General features: G+C 35.2%; 1 protein-coding gene across 2 annotated transcripts in view; it reads left to right on the top strand.

Annotated features, from left to right (window-relative positions):
* CFAP47 (cilia and flagella associated protein 47) overlaps positions 1-17,718 on the top strand; it is a 295,430-nt gene that overhangs the window by 63,031 nt on the left and 214,681 nt on the right. For both annotated transcript variants that reach the window (XM_071750490.1, XM_071750482.1), the window contains exons 29-33: positions 2,433-2,664; positions 3,454-3,663; positions 8,108-8,201; positions 8,767-8,907; positions 11,974-12,166. In XM_071750490.1, the coding sequence (XP_071606591.1) occupies positions 2,433-2,664; positions 3,454-3,663; positions 8,108-8,201; positions 8,767-8,907; positions 11,974-12,166 (870 nt within the window). The remainder of the gene's footprint in view (positions 1-2,432; positions 2,665-3,453; positions 3,664-8,107; positions 8,202-8,766; positions 8,908-11,973; positions 12,167-17,718) is intronic.

Genomic DNA, 17,718 nt, shown 5'->3' with positions numbered 1-17,718 from the left:
TTCTCAATTCTCCACCTCCACCTCTATCAGCAGCGCAGGGGGAAAGGGAATAGGGGTTGCAGTCAGTTCATCACATTCTGTCTCTGCTGCTCCTTCCTTCTCAGGTGGAGCATTCCACACACTCTTCCCCTGTTCCAGCCTGACATCTCTCCCACTGTAGACAGTCCCTCACAAACTTATCCATTGTGGGTCCCTGCCATAGGCTGCAGTTCTTCAGTTCTTCATGAAATGCTCTAGCCTGGATCCCTTACATGGAGTGCAGCCTTTCAGGAAGATTGCCCCAGTGTGGGTCATAGAATCACAGAACGTTAGGGGTTGGAAGGGACCTCAAAAGATCATCAAGTCCAACCCCCCTGCCAGAGCAGGGTCACCTACAGCAGGTCACAGGAACACATTCAGGTGGGCTTTGAATATCTCCAGGGAAGGAGACTCCGTAGCTTCCCTGGGCAGCCTTTCCAGTTCTCTGTCACCCTCATAGTGAAAAAATTCTTCCTTATATTTAAATGGAGCAACTTATGCTCCAGCTTATAACATTGCCCCTTGTCCTATTGTTAGTCACCCCTGAGAAAATTTTGACTGTCCTCCTGGCACTCACCCCTTACATATTTATAAACATTGATGAGGTCACCCCTCATTCTCTTTTTCTCCAAGCTGAACAGATCCAGCTCCCTCAGCCTTTCCTTGTAAGGGAGATGTTCCTCTCCCTTCATCATCTTAGTTGCTCTGTGCTGGACTCTATCAAGCAATTCCTGGCCCTCCATAGGGCTACAAGTCCTACCAGCAAACTCATCCAGGATGAGCTCCTTTCTGCATGGATCCGCAGAGCCTCCCAGAAGCCTGCTTCAGCATGGGCTTCCTATGTGGTCACAGCCTCCTTTGGGCACCCACCTGCTCTGGTGCAAGTTTCTTGATGGGCTTGCCAGTGGATATCTGCTGAACCTGTGCCTGAAGCACCTCTTTTTCTTCTTCTTCATTGACCTGGGTGTCTGGTAGCTTATTTTTCTCATTTTCTTCTTTCCAGCTGTAGTTGTGCAGGGTTTTTTCACCTTTCTTAAATATGTTATCACAGAGGCACTGCCACTGTATGGTGCCATGATGGACTCAGCCTTAGCCAGTGGTATGTTCACCTTGGAGCCAGCAGGCACTGGCTCTATTAAACATAGGAAAAGCTTCCAGCAGCTTTTCACAGAGACCACTGTAGCATTCTCACTATAAAAACTTGCCACGCAAGCCCAGTGTAGGGGCTCAGTTAAAGTGCCACTGTTGCATATGAACTAAGAGTAGTAAATATTTTGTAAGATTGTCAGGTGACTATAATCTGAGACTACTGACATATCTCTTCTTTGAGTAGCTAGTTTTGTAAGTGTGAAGTTAGAGCAGCAGAAGCTACTGCTGCTGTTTCATCACTGCTAGAATTCCAGTCTTGCCAAGCTGCTCATGCTTGTGTGATCACTCTCTTAAGTATGCCAAGAGAAACAGGGGTAGTTAGTCAGATCAAATAGCAGTTCTTTAGCAATATGATTCATTTTTAATGGAATGATGTAAGAGGTCAGAAGAGCAACTCGGGTTCAGCTCTGAAAAGGCAATAACCTCTGCTGATGTTAGCAGTGGCAAGGTGGGGGCTGTAATCTTGTCAGTAGAACTGCATAAAGTCAGATTTGACTGCATGATGATCTTACAAAGGATGAGTCTTTTTTGTCTGTTTTGTGTTGTATTGTTCTTTCTTTTTAAATCCTAGCAATCTTTTTTATTTACTGTCCAATTGATTACTTTTTTGCATCATTTAATGAAGCAAACTGCAAGTTTATTAAATGCACCTTAGAGGATGAAATTATTGAAGTTATTTGTGCTATGAGTAAAATCGTTCTTGTGTTGCTTTTTGTGAATTAATATTGTTATTGATGTTGTTAACAAGTAATATTTGCTATAATACATAATCTAAATTTTGACCAGTTCAGAATTTCAGCGAGAGGAGGCTTAACAGAGGGGAGAAAATTCCAAAGGCTTATAGATTGGGATGCAGGCTTAGTTATACCCATACAGTACCTGATAAACTCTTCAAATGAACTGAGCTGCACTATGTGATTGAGGTGGGGAACAAGCATTAACTGGCTGCTTAAGCTACTGGAAGGATATGTAAGATTTTTTTTCTTTAAAATTGCTGTCTGTGGTTTTGTAATCCATGCCTGAATTTATTTTTTTCTGATTGGGTAATATTTTTTTCTGTTAAGTGAAAATTAGTTTCCAAGAATAAAATTTATTCCATTCCGTAGATGTCTACCTGTCACTTTAATTGTTTGCTCATTAAATAAGTTAATTGTCTTGACACTTTTTTATTTTCTGAAAACAATTTTGTATTTAAAATCCAATTTGTTTCATACCAAACAAAAACAGTGAATGTTTCTGGCTTTTTTTGTGTGTGTATCATTCAGAGTCGCATAGTACTTTAGAAAGCGAGAGTGATGAAACTATGAGTGAAAAGAGTGAAGCTGACAGTGAAAGTGATGGGAGAGAAAGTACATTTGAATCATCATTCTTTCCTGATGAAGACAAGAAAGAGTACATATTCTTCCAGAAAACCCTAACTGCTGTCAAGAATTGGTTCACTCTATTTGGTTGGTCTACAGGACAAAATCCTATTTCAATACCATATTCACTAAGACGGTAATTCATATGTATTTAGACCTAGCTTATTCCTGCCTAATAAAATGTTAACATCTACACTAAACTGTTCTGACTATGATCTGAGGAAGCTCTATGTTAAAATTGCAGAATCTGTGCGCTGTTTATATGAAAAAGTTATTCGGGTGTTATTTTTCATTTTCTGAAATATATTTCCAACTATAATGCTCTGATATATCACAGTAGAATGTATGTTAAATATGCAGTTCAAGCTGTATGCCACCATCATAACTGGAATTGATTATCCTCCTAAAATGAACAGTTCTAGTAATTTTCCCTTCTTTGCTAGCATAAATAAGTTTTTCAACAATCTATCTTTTTTCTCCACACATAGTCTGAAGATCAAGAAACAGATGGGAAATTTCATAATCAACAGTTTTGCAAACACCCTGGGAATATATCAGTGTTACTGGCATCACTTAGTTGATCTTATCTAGATTGCTAGTAGGTGATGGAGAAGCCAATCTCCTGGGACACAAACACACAGGCATTTATAAACATGATAGAAATCAATGTTATATGTGGCAGAAAGCAGTTACAAACACATTTATTTACAAAACATCTCATATATACTTATTAAATATCACATGCAGTTCAGAGTTGTTACATTATTATGAAAGTTTGGTAAATAAAAGGAAAAAAATGCTATACTTTTTAGTTTTCTTGCTACTTTTTTTTACTTCATAGTTTTTAAAATTTATCATTGTGACATATATAATGTCTCTTTGCGTGCATTTACAAGAATAACATCTGAAACTTTTTCTCTCTTAGTGACTTGTGTAAAGTCCATATGAATTCTTCACAAGAAAAGGCTTCTAAACAAAAACTTGGCAAAGATAATAAGACCATTTATGAAATGTTATCCCATCTGAGTGGACAGTACTTACCAGGCATTTCCTCAAAGCAGTCATTGCCCCTTGATTCAGCTGAACGAATGAGACAGCTGCACAGGGAGTGTTCTGCATTGCTTGCTTTGCTAAAGTAAGTATGTGTGATAAAATATGCATCTCTTTCCACCTTTTTATTAGCATAGTTCAAACATAATTCCAACTGTACAATATATAGTAGATTTGGGGTTTTCTTTATACTGTATCTTTTGTGTTCTAAGATTTCTGTATTACAAATTTGAATTAATTTTTACCTAGGCTATTCTCTGCAGTTTATACTAATCTAGGTGCCCACTGTTAGATTTACATCTCAAGATGGCAATTCCATGGGACCTCTGCTCCATGAATTATGTGAAAGATGACTCTCAAACTCATTCCTTAGGCAAACTCAGTAGATAGTCAGATCAGATTTGTCATTAAATGATCTTGTCATTCCACTCATCTTTGTCCTGTAATTACTGACTTAAGCAAAAAAATTTTAGGCTTACTTTTAAATCTGTTAATTTTTAAAATATTAACAATATGCCAAGAAACTTATACACTACTACTGCTGAACAGATTTAGCTAGTAGCTGTCTTCATTGATAATCTTATCTTACCACATAATATGGAAGAACTGTCATAAAGGGTGAAAAAAGAAAAAAAAAAAGTTAATAAATTCTTCTTCGTCCTTCTGGGCTGTCTCTACTGTGAAACAGGAGAAAATTACCTTCAGAGAAAGGTAAGATCCTTAAGAGATCAGCAGAAGCCCTGAAATGCAGTACCTGTGTATCTTTTTAGCATCCTCATCTAATGTTTGGCTGGCTTTAAAGCCCTTTAAAACCTATTATTTACATACTATCTAAATACAAGCTTTCCATCTGAGAATAATGAACAGTGTCTCAGTGTTCAAACCAGTAGCAGAATGACTGCTATGTATAGCAGAGCAGCTGAGTCTACAGACAATGAAAATCATGGTCTTGGAGATAAAGTATTTATGTTAACAGGAAAATGAAAGCAAAAGTTTCCTTCAGGTCCAATAACACTTTATTTGCAACTCTAATCAGTGTAATTTTTTTTAAAAAAAGGAATATCATTCCTTTGTGCATCATAGATACTATAGAGCCAGATGATTTGGAGGAGCCATTGCAGCAATGTTAGAACAGTATCTTTGCCTTTCTTCTGTAATCAAAACCAGTGGTTATTTTGTTTTCAAAACTTCCACATCCATTCTGATACTAAAGAAATAAATCAGTGGATACATCCCATTGTATTTTCCCATTATATCTTAAAGGCTAGAGTCATTAGTCTGTGGAATGCTGAGGAATGTTTCACTGACATATCAGTTGAAAACTCTTAACAACGTGACCCTGCTGCTTCTTCTGAATGAGTGTTGCATCCTTTCGCAGTGGAAGATATTGGGTACCTAGTGATATGATCCTGAATGCTTGCCTAAGTAGATTAAAGAGATTTTCTTGTTTATGTGATCAATGGATGCTTTTCTGAGGTTAAAAACCTAAGGAAAATCCTTTCTATTGCCACTATCTTAATGCTAAGTCTCGTGTTCAGCTAATACTATGCTTAACTCAAGACAGCAATTCCACAGGACCTCTGCTCCATTAGTTATGAAAGATGGCTCTCAAACTAGGCTCTCAAACTGTCAAGAAAAACTTGAAAACGTACTTCCTCTTTTGTACCCTGTTACCTTGGATAGCAGTTAAGTTTCATGAATTCTTGTATCCTCAATTGATTTTGTGTAGTTACTATCAAGATACTGTGTCTTTTCAGGAGTGTTTAAGGGATGTTCCTTTTAGAGCATTTCTCCCTCCTGTATGGGGTTTTACAACCCCAATTCAAATTAATATAGACTTCAATCTTTCAGGACTGGTATTTCTTCTCTCTAGCTTCAAATGTATTAATGTCTTTTATAACTCATTGATGGATGAGTTTGGTACAAAGGAACTAAAATAACATCATTTTTGGATGACAATGATATGTACCATCAGTCATCTTTCAACTTTGATCATGCCGTTACCTTTGAGTATACCAGAAAGACTTTGTGGTCTTTGTCACCTCTGAGAAACACTTCCTTACTCAGATCACGTGAAGTGGCTTAGACAGACAAGGAAAATTCTTAGCACTTTTAATTCTCCTGATGAAGTTGGATGGCTCTTTTCTTCAGTCTTCCCATTGAGATTTTCCAGGGAATCTAAGCATCCTGAAGCTATCACACATGATGTCAGGTAATTTAAAATGACTGTGACTGTGACTATTGGAATAAGTGATCCCAACTCCATTTGATAAGCATAACTACAATTGGAAAGAAACACTTAATTGTTTTCTAAGGTAGTTTCTTGGGCAATATGGAAAGCTGTTTGGTAGCTAAATTTTAATAAAAGCTTTCAGTGTTACTGAGTTTTGCCTGGTGGCTCACTGACATATTCAGAGCAGAATTGGAGTGGCAGCCAATTGCTCAAGGCTTAGTTCAGTGCTTTTGTACAAAGATACCTTCATGACTGATGATTGATGAGGTCTGATGGCTGGAAATGAAGCAGTAATCCAATTCTAACAAAATGATAAGGGTTGCCATAGAAAAGCACAGAAAAGAATAGGAGCTGGACTCCTGTTCTTATCTGTGTTCGATGCTAGATTATTCAATTGTTGTTCAGTAGATTTTTAGCATTACCATGTCCTGTTAGTTTCTGCCTCTTCAAGTTTGTGTGAATCCTATCCTATTCTTCATTTTTTCTGATACAGGGATGTTCTTTTCCTACTTGTGTATTTTAGGATCACCTGGAAAAATTGCATTTCTTAACATGTTTTTCTTTAGGAATGTTTATAGTACAAAAATTTCTGATATTTTCACTGCTGGCAAAACTGTAGGTAACGGTGGTGAGACATTTAGAGCCAGATATAATATTAGAAATTGTATAATGTGATCTGCTATCCCTACATGTTCTTTGTGATTTTTGGTAAGTAGAAATTTCCTTCTGAAGAAGCCCAGTAAAGCACTCTGAAAATAAGAACATGCAATCTTCAGCTACTTTCCAGCCAGCATGGTTCAGATAAAGCATAATTTGTTTTCCAAGTTTTCCATTTGCTGAAGCAAGTGGATGTTGTTCTCTGCAGCATGCTAAATACCGGTTTTATTTTCCATCACTCAAAAGTTTTCTTTGGTACATTACCATGGCAGTAAAGGAAAAGTTTGGGTATCTTAAAATACAACTAATTTGTGAAACCTTTTTGGCTTGAGGAAAAACATCATAACAGTGTTGAAATACAGATCGAGGGGAACTGACATAATTTATCTTAATGAGGGGGGAATTTTTTAAAGACAGTGTTCCTCAGTAATAAAATATAGCCAATTTTGAAAACATTTTCTGAGGATGAAAATTCTAGACTACACCTTTTCCCATGTAAGCCAAGTAAAAACATTGAAATATATATAGGACACCTGGAAAGCTGAGTATTGTAAAGCTTTTTTCTTTTGTCAAAACTGAAGTTTTAAAGTGATTTTATGGAACAGTGTCTATGACTTAATGGAAAATGGGAATTTCAGACATGGTGAGTTTGAGAACCAGATTACTAACTTGTTGCTATTTTGGGTCCATAATGAAAATATTGTGTCTTAAAAAAACATGCTAGATAATTGTATAAAACATAAAAGTTCAATAATCTGAAAAGATAATATGGCTATGTAAAATATGGAGACAAAAATGTGATGTTACCAATAAATTATAATTCTATGGGAAGACAGATCAGTTGTCATGGTTCTAATTTCAAACTGTAATGGATGATTTTCAAAGTGCAATGTAAATTGAATTGTATTGTACCAGAAAAGTACGATCACTTCATTGCAATGAGAGACTTTTTATATAAAACAAGAAAAACTCATCTGACTATTACTCATATAACCCATGGTAAAAACAAAGAGAACAATGTAAATCTAGGACAAGCTTTCTGACCTGAGAGTCAGGAAACTTTTCTGCTCCCCTAAAAATTCTTGATTATTTTCCTTTCTTTCCAGCAAATCCTGTTTAAACTATGTCAGTTGAGATAAAGAATATTCTTTCTTCAGTTAGAAGTTAGGGTTTTTGGTGTTCAGTCTTATAGTTTCCTTTTGTTACTGCAATTGCTTTTTCTATTGCATTTATTAGTAACTTGAGAATAGATAGCAGGTCAGTTTAACAGATAAAAGCAGTAGGTTTTAGTTCTACTAATATTATGTAACAATGGTCCTTTGGATTTCACATGGAAAATATTGGGTGTTTTGATGCTTTGTGCTATAATAAATCCTTTCTGAAGGAACAATTCTTATACACAGCAGGTTTGTCCAGAGTTGTATATGCTTTTAGCATTTAGTTGTAGGCATAAAATTGAAGATAAACTTTATAAATAGATTATCTAAAGCAATTAGTAGCACTGGTGCATTACTCCAGAGTGTACACAGGTTGAAATCAGAAGAACTTGCCCATAGCTTGAGCAAGTTTAGAAATCTGGACTGCTCTAAAAAGTTATTATTATTATTAATTATTAACTTTTCCCACTTTATGATTTCAGAAGCAAAGGAGCGTATCTTCCTCATGTTATGCCAGAATTTCTGCTTGAACCTGATGCTTATAAGCAATGGATTAACGTGCAAACTATACTGGAAGTAAGAATGGGGGGTTTGGGATTTTAATTTAGTTTCTTTCTTTGTTCTTTGTTTAACAAGAAGATTTGCTTAATGTCAATCCTTTTAAAACTAGTAGAAGTCTTGTGCTTACCGTGGGTATTCCTACTGTAGTGACTGTCTTGGATTGCATAAGTTTAAGGACATGCTTGAGACTGAACAGGAATTTAAGTTGGCACTAACATTTACACCCTCCTCCCCCATTTTTTCTTTTCGGTTCCTTCTGATACTGCTGATACCTGCAATGCATTTCCAATAGATGTTTCCTCAAAATAGAATTAATTTTAGTACATTTTTCTAATTTTTCCATTAAAAAAAAAAAAACCTCTTTTTGCTGACTGCTGCTTTCAACTGCTGTCAATTTTGTATGGTGCTTCTTATTCCTGAGATAGTGGCAAACTGTAAATGGTTTCTATGCTGATCACTGTTGGACTGTATTGATGTTATCAGTTGTTTATGCCATTGATTCATTATTTTCTTTTTGTGAATTTCCTATCCAAACTGCTGGAATTAATACTGAAGGTAAATCCCATTCCTTTATCTGAAGGGTCAGGCACCTGAGCTGAAAAACGGAGATCTGGAACATTCAGACACATTTAGTGACAAGAATCTATTTATTCTGGAGGACAGTGTATTTGAGACAATAAGCAAGCGTGCTTGGACAGATGTGTTACTGCAAATATACAAGGTAAACAGTAGATAGATCTACTACTTAAGTTCTGAAGAACTGATTGCAAAAAACTTTGTTTTGAAAAAATCTGTGGTACATTATATTTTTTTCCAAACAGACCTTTAAAACTAAATACAGTATTTTATTTCTAGCAAAAAAAGAAAAAAAGTAAAAAGGGAGAAAAGAAGAAAAGAAAAAAAGGAAAAGAAAAAAAGAAAAAATAATTTTCATTTTCTTAGTTCCTAAATTTCAGCAGTGTGTTAATATGTTTCAATTAGGAAAAAATATTTTAGAACAGTCTGCATTTTTTAGAGTTAAAAGTTATAGAAACCTTTTTTTTTCCATATAGGAAAACCCTATATATAGGGTTCCATATAGGAAAACCATGACAAAGTGAGACACAATGGGTGCAAATTTAAATACAGGAAATCCCATTTAAATATAAGAAACTTTTTTACTCTGAGGATGCTAATACACTGTGGAGATACCAAAAACCCAATTGCACATGATCCTGGCAACCCACTCCAGCTGATTCTACTTTGAACAGGATGCTTGACCTAGGCAGTCTCCACAGATGCCTTCCAATCTCAACTGTTCTGTCATTATGTGTGATTATTTACTGAGAAAAAAATAGTAAAGGATGACAAAAATTCTGTTAAAGAAGGTGTGCAACAAAGATGTAGAATTGATCTAAAATAAAACAATGAGGCAAGTAGCTGAGAGCAGAACAACTGGTATGTATACAGGGGCTGAGACAGATGGCCTTAAGGATACATTGGAACATGTACGTGGAAAAATGGGAAAAGTGACTAGAAGCATATTTGAGCTTCTCATTCATTGTTCCTGTATCTTTCTTTCATATAATAGTACATTTTAAAGTCTTTTGTAATCACATTCATCCTGTCTGTCTCTTCAACTAATATCTTAGAAATCTCTGCTTTTTTTATGTGTTTGGTTTGGTTAGCATGGTATTCAATTCAATATAATAAAGCATAATCAGAACTCTTAACATAATATGGCTTCACATCAGAAATAGTCCCTGAGCATTTAGAGCTCTGTTCTCTCTTCCATACCTTTTTGTTCAAACTCATTTTTTACTAGGATGACCATGACTGCAGCTGAACAAGGTCTATTTATCTATTTTATTAAATTTGTAAAGAAAGTAGCGGAACAATAAACAGGATATGAACTGTCAAGGCGGCAAGATTGGCTTTTATAAAAGATATTTATTTGGCCTAGTGCTGAAATATTTTGGAGTTAAGAGAATGCTTGAAATCTTAAAAGCAGTTTCATGAAAATGAAAGCAGAGACATGCCTTTATACAATTTATTCAATTACAATAGCCTGATTTCAAGCAAGATAGGTAAAACAGAATCTTTCTTACTCAGATAGTATGCTGCAATTTCAGAAAATGCTAAGAGTTAATGTATTCACCAGGGATGTTTTGTTATCCAATTTTATTTTGGAAATAAAATGTTGTTATTAGACATACTCAATATTACTCTTTATCAACTAAAATGTCATCCCATCTTGCTTTCAAGCCCATACCTGATGCATTATGATCCACTTACCTCTATTGAAAACGTCTGTAGTTATAGAAGGTCCAGAGGGAAAAAAAATTACATGTAAAACTGATTGGAAAAATGGAAAACTAGATTTGGCTTGGCAGCCAAAGGCACTTTTTTAGTGTAAAAACTTATCAGAAGAAGAGAGAAAAGAAGGGAAGGAAACAAAGTGGGAAAGAAGGAGAGCGATAGATAAGCACACCACCCACATGATGCAACGCTGTCCCGTTGGCTGGATTCATGGTGGGGAAGCTTCAAACTCTCACTAGCAAACATCCATCATTTATTTGCCATGTCTCCTCCTCTTCCAGGAAATTTTATGCATAGTCAATTGATTTTCAGAACTGCTTCAGAACTTGCCGTGCCCCCTGTGTTGCACATGCCCAGTACTGCCACTTCGGGGGTTTCTTGGTGGTACTGACCCCAGGCCTGGGCTCATGTGCAGGGGTAGGTGGGTGCTGTCCAACCAGCTCCTGCCATCATGGTGCTTTTCAAGGTATTTTGCATAAAGAGGTCTTATGTAGTGCTTGCTGAGGAAGGAGCTGTTCCTTGGTGGTTGGAGAAGGGTCGGAACAAATGTCTCAATCTTTTTCTGTGGTTAGTGGTGTTGAGACCCCCACACAGTTTCTTACAAAATCCCCTACACTTAATTAATTAATGAACCCTTAACAGTAGCCTCTCTACCCTTGAAGGAGTCCACAGATACTCCTAATTTAGTAACCCTCAGCAAATTTACATAACATATGTTTGATTCCTGTATCCGGATCATTTATAAAAATAATGAGAGAGCACTGGCCTTAGAACTAAGCTCTGGGCAACCCTTCTGGTGGTGACTCTTTGCCAGCCCAATGTAACAATTTTTGCTATAGCTCCATGAGCCCAAATCATCAGCCAGTAGTTTGTCCATTGTACCATGGATTTGTCTAGCTGTGTGCTGGACATTTTGTTCATAAAGGTACTTTGAGAGACAGCATTAAATGCTTTAATAAAATCTAAAAATCCCATATCTGCTCGATTCCCAGTACCCAAGGTGGGTGACCTTGTCATGAAAAGAAATTAAGTTAGTTAAGCAGGACTTTTCTCTTGTGAACCCATGCTGTCTTAGACCAATGACTGAATTGTCTCTCAAGTGTTTTTCAGTAACTCCCAGGATAAGCCTCTCCATAATTTTACAAAGCACTGAAGTAAGACCAACAGGCTTGTAATCACCAAGACATTCCTTCTTTCCCTTCTTGAAAACTAGGACAGCATTTATCAGCTATCAATTGCCTGGAACCTCTTCGGACTCTCAAGACATTTTGAAATTTGGAGTTTGCATTTAGTTTAAGGAAGCAAAGAAATTCCCTAAGACCTCAGCAGATCTATTCTCATGTGTGTTATACAACTCTGCCGATGTGTAATCTCTTAATTTTTTTCTAAATTAGAAAACTTTTTGAGTTTGAAGTGGGATGTTTTACCATTCAACTGAAAATTGCTCTTTTTACAGTTCATGCTTAAAAACAGTTTTTTCTAATTTCAGGTGTTTGTTCTTTCACATGTTTCTTCACGTAATATCCCTGATCTCAGCTTGGAAAGCACGCAAAACATCCCAAGATTTAAATCAGAACCTTTATCCAGTAATATATATTCTCCACATGAACGAACCATCCTCACCTGGTTGAATAAGAATTATGAGAAGAATCGAAAAACTGTGTGGAAAAATTGTCAAAAAGGTGAAATAATCCTATTCCTTCTAATACTCCTTTTGTAGACTTTTAAAATAGTTATTCCTAGAGATATTGTGACAATTTGCCACTAGAAGTATTTTTTTGGGATAAATTATTGCCTACCCATATGTATTTCCTTTTGTTGTGCTGTGTTTCAAGATCAGCATATTCTAAGTAGGCATAAAGGGATAGTGAATCTTATCACCTTCTTTCCATTAATGATCTCAGGAAGAAAGTGCTAACAATAAACACATTATCTTCATTTTCCTATCAATAGTTACATGCAATTAGTATTTGTGCTTATATTGGTGTGTTTGAAAGCTAGCATTTCAGAATTCTAAGAATATTTTTGTCTTTTTTTTCTAATGGCAATTGGTAAGGTAAAGGAGACCAAAGTTCCAGGTTATAAATCTTGTCCTACTACAATGTTAATTTGAAACTTCGTGATCACTTGAGTAAGGTTAGACAAAATGACCTGTTCTGTTTAAGACTGACTTAGGCAGTTCTGGTGTCTATATTCAATAAAACGATTCAACTTGTAGTAATGATTATTTCTGTTTACTTCTATGTTTTCTCCATTTTGCTTATCCCTTTTGCTAACTTCATTGTCTCTGTTAGCATTAATTTTGGATGGGTAGCTAACACCGTGTCATATATTTAATTGCCAGCCCAGTGTTAAACTTTGACAGAAGGGGCAGTGTGGTGATCATCAGGGAAGAACTCCAGAAAAATGGCTCATTAGCCACATATGGAAAAGATTGTCTAGAGTCATTTTTGCCTTGAGTGATTTCTGACCTACCTGAATTATGGATCATCAATTTTCATACTATCTTCCATAAGCCTATTTTGGGCATATTTTCTACTTTACATGTTTTGAATATCCAATTGCTGTTCTCATTTTATCTGCATAGAAGCAAATTATATTAGATATTCTCGTGTTGAATAATTCTGCTAATGAGGTGGAAAGTTCAGTGTGTACCCACTGCATCTGATAGATTTCTAGCTGTCAACTCTTAGTTTAGGTCTGTTTTTATGATTAACTTAGGGAGCTTCCCTAGCTAAAGTAATATGCCCTACAGTAAGCAGGTGTATTTCCGATGTATTATTTTCTTATTAGCTGTCTAATGTTTGCTAGTTGCAAGCATTCTGCTCTGCTGGGTTTTGTCTGAGCCTGGTGTTTATAGACAACAGTTTGCAGAAGAAATGGCTACCTGGTCAATGTTGTGGCTCATCATAAATACTGCATGCATATATTCCTCAACTGTTTGTTCTTCTGTTTGTTCTTTCTGTTTTAGACCCTAGTAATACTTCGATGTTGAGGTATGGCAAGCCTTATTCTGGGCTTTGGGAACTTGTTGGGGATAATACAAACAAAATGCATCTTATTTTAGTTGAACTTCTCTTTTAGTTATAATGTCTGAAGATGAGAGAGTAAATCTGAACCATAAATTAAAGATCGAGTGGACATAGCTGAATAAAACCCCCAAATATCACAGTCCAAGTGAAATTTCTACTGATGATGAATTTTAAGGAGCCAATTACTGAAAGTGTTGTTTTAATTGCGAAAGGGTGCAGAATAAATTAGCATATTAAAGTATGTTTTTTTACAGTTATTTTGTTCTAAAGGCTCCACAAATCTGGCAACAGTTTAATTTCAGTATTGGGGTTCTCAAAAATAGTAATAACTTCTATTAAATCATGCTAATAGGACAGGCAATTCAATAGATTAATGTAACCAGCCGACCTGGTTGGATATTTGGCTCAGGGTCAAGGGTGAAGATGAATTTTGTCATTATGGCCAGAGGAAATTTATTTGTGTTACAGTTCTCTCTTACGATTTCACTTAATTATACTTCTCTACTTTCACAGAGGTGCAAGATTGCAATGAGAAGGCAAAAATCATACATACTTTATTGACATAATATGACATTACAGCTACTGCCTTGCTATATTGACTTATATGTAGACCTTTTTGGTTTGTGAGATGGATATTCTGCTTGCTAATGGACACACAGGAGTAGCTCCATGTATGCACATGAACATGCTGTTTTCTTTTGGTATTATTACCATTTGCCTTATAAAACTACATGAATGATCATTCCTAAGATACAATAATTTTTAAAATTCTGACAAATTATGAAATTCATATTTTTAGTCTTCTGCATTATAAAAATTCTTATCTTTCATTAGCTTTATCTTACCCTATTCTGTTCTACACGTGATCTGCCTCAATATTTCTTTGAATTCCTGTTTCAGCCCCCCCTTTCCTCTTACTTTTTTGCTCTTACTACCTCAGAATCACTTGGTGTCTGCTACTGTGATGTTCTTTCTGCTAAATGGGGTCTAATGACAAAAGACACAGAGAAAACTGAAGTTGTTTTTTTTCCATGTTGTTTTTTTTCCTTGGTCTTTACTCATAAGACTGACACTGAGCAATCACAGATTGCTCAAGATGAGCAATGGGAAAGACTGGAGGAAGAAGGAGTTAGCTCTGGTGGAGGAGGATTGGATTAGGAAACACTTAAATTGGACAAACACAAGTATATGGGACCCAATGGAATGCACCAGCAAGTGTGAGGGAGCTGGCTGATAGCACTGTGTGGCCATACTCAGTAATCTTGGCAATTTGGGGAAAAGTTTAGAACAGATCTGGAAGAAAGGAAATGATATTCCTGTCTGGAAGAAGGATCCAGGAAACTGCAGGCCAGTCAGACTCATCTTGTTGCTTGGGATGGTTAACGGACTAAATAATACAAGATTGTATCAGGATTTTATTTGATAGAAAAGAGAAAAAGAATTATTTTCCTAAGCTTTAAATTCAGATGCAGTTGAGAAATAAGCAACACTTCATATTTAATTTACCTTTTCAGCTGGTATAAAAATACTTGTTTTGCACAGTATTGTTATTTTATACTGGCTGGTATTATTCAGCTTCAAGGAAATAGAAGTATGAAGAAAGTTCTTGGAGCCCTATATTGAAAAGATTCAAAATGTTCATATTTGGAAAACTTAAATATTTTTTTAAAAGCCCTAACTCTTAGGGTTGCAAATGTTTGTGTCTGTATCTGTATGTATACATATAAACATGCATGTGTATGTGTGTTTAGATATGTATGCTTATATGTAAAATTTATATATACATATATACTGACTGTCAAAAACCTAAATTACACAAGTAGGAATAAATGGGTAAATGTTTAAGAAGAAATTTTGTTTCCTTACTTGGAATACACTTTGGGGGTGCCTCTATGTTTCTTCAACTCTCAACTAAACGAGGTACTTCACAGTGTTTGTGTGTTAATTGGAATAAGTAAAATTTCTGATTATTTCTGTAATTAGTGCTTCTTCTGTAGTACCTACCAAATATGTAGAGTGAGTATGGTACAGCTGTCAATTTTGCAATACAACTTCAGATATTTTGTGAAGAGAAAGCATGTATTAGACTATGGAGATTAAAACAACTTTCTGTTAATTCATTTTAAGTATTTTCTACAGTATTTAATTTTTTAAAATTTTATTTTTATTTTATTTTTTACTAAATGAGATGATGCAGGGATCATAGTATTGATTCTGAAGCTAGGTATGCTGTAATGAATTGCTGTGATTTATTACCTTTTAAATACAAGTGAAATGCCATGATAAAATTAGTGGCAAAGGTGATACTTTCATCTAGAGGATTCCAGTACCATCCTTCCTACAAATAGGAACTTTGTTGAAAAACAACAAAATAGAGACTGATACAATACCATTCTTATGTGATGCATGAAACAATAAGGAATTTGTCAATTTAAGATATTTTTTTGGTAAGAGTCAGCAAAAAAAAAAAAAAGCCCAGAACAGTGTAGACAGCAAAAGACAACTGAAAAATGTTATTAGGACCAAAAAAGTAAATGTTTGTGCAGCAGGATAAAAGCCTTCTGCAAGAGATGGGAATAAATGAAGCAGGCCCAGTGTATCAATATGTATTTCTTGAATTTTTTCTGCTTAGAATTATTATGACTTTACTGTGGTATTAAATTGATTGGTCCTTGATATCTCAGGAGTTCTTAGTATAATAACAAGCAAGGGTTGTAGCACCCCTCTTGAAGTAGGAGCTGTGATTTGCTGATGAGTCTCTCTAGTAAGAAAACTTATTGTTTTCCATGGTAAGATAAAGGTAGCCTCACGTGCTTTACGTTCTCAAGGTAGATCTGTTATAATTGTGTTAAATCTAAATACATTTTAGGAAAAACATAATAGCCTTTTAAAAAAATTAGTAAAAGGCATATTTCTTCTCATTTTTCATATAGTCTGTACTGTATACTTCAATACCATAACTTTAACCCTTGTTCCCTAGTTCTAATACCAGAACTTACAGAAAATGTTATTGTTACATATTTCTTCTGTAAATGTTTGTGTTCTTCAGTACCAGATCTAAGCTATTAAAACAGAACTATAGGCATTATTATGGCTATAGATTAGTTTCACCTCCAGAGATTTTCAGATTCTAGAATTGGAAGTTGTTATATAATATTACAAAACATCATTACTGCAGTAATTTACCTTAAAAAGGACATATTGTGATAATTTAAAGCTCTGTGTAGCTCAGTATTCTACTTCCAATAGAAGATACTTAGAGGTGAGTAGCAGTGCAAACATATATATATATATATATATATATTCTGAGAATTCCTGATGTGAACTTCAGGACTACATCAGATGGAGGTGGTACTACTGTAAAGTTGTACTAGATTTTTATTATGTGAATTTGTTTAATTGTATTTTCAAGCTATGCAACCTACTAGCATCACACCATTGAGAAGAAATAACTAGATTTAAAATCCATATATCTATATGCATAACATTTTGGTTTGAGCGTGCTGCTTAATACTGTAATTTGGTACTTCCTTTACTGACAGATTTGTGTAATACAGCGAACTACTTCACAGTAATGTCTGTTCCTCATTCTCAGTGTCATGCCTGTTTATATGGAATGCTGTCCTATCACCACTCAATTGCTACTTTTCCTTTGTAGTTCTATAGTCTGATTTATTAACTTCCTATAAAGCACCATTTCATACTTTTGATCATTAATGGTAATCAGTTTCAAGATTTTGATGTGAATGTATTCATTTTATTTGGAAAGCCTTATAGAATAGTATTCTAACATGATTTACTTTTTCATATTTTTCAGTAGCTGAGAATTTGACAAAATTACTTCTGGCTACTCACCAGAAGATTTATAATTTATGAAGCAAGTGTTGTGCCTACTTAGACATTTTGCAGACAATGTTGATTTTGCAATTGATAGCAAGAATTTAGCTATTTTTGTTGCTTGTGAAAACAGCAGCTGCACAAGAAATAATTTCTTTATGATTTATTACTATTCTTCCTTTTTTATATAGAATAAATTCTAAGTTTAGTAGATTAAACCAAATCTGATCTTGTAAGATCAAGACCATTTTTTTCGTTCTGGATCATCTTACTATCCAGATAATACCAATCCATCATACATCTGCATTAAAATGTTTCTTTTTCTATTGGAATTTTTCTTTTAAGATTAATGGTAACTTTTCATG

This window comes from Heliangelus exortis, chromosome 1, assembly GCF_036169615.1.
Source record: "Heliangelus exortis chromosome 1, bHelExo1.hap1, whole genome shotgun sequence".
Classification (NCBI taxonomy): domain Eukaryota; kingdom Metazoa; phylum Chordata; class Aves; order Apodiformes; family Trochilidae; genus Heliangelus; species Heliangelus exortis.
Note: the sequence above shows the minus strand (reverse complement) of the source record. Positions and strands in the feature narration are given on the sequence as shown.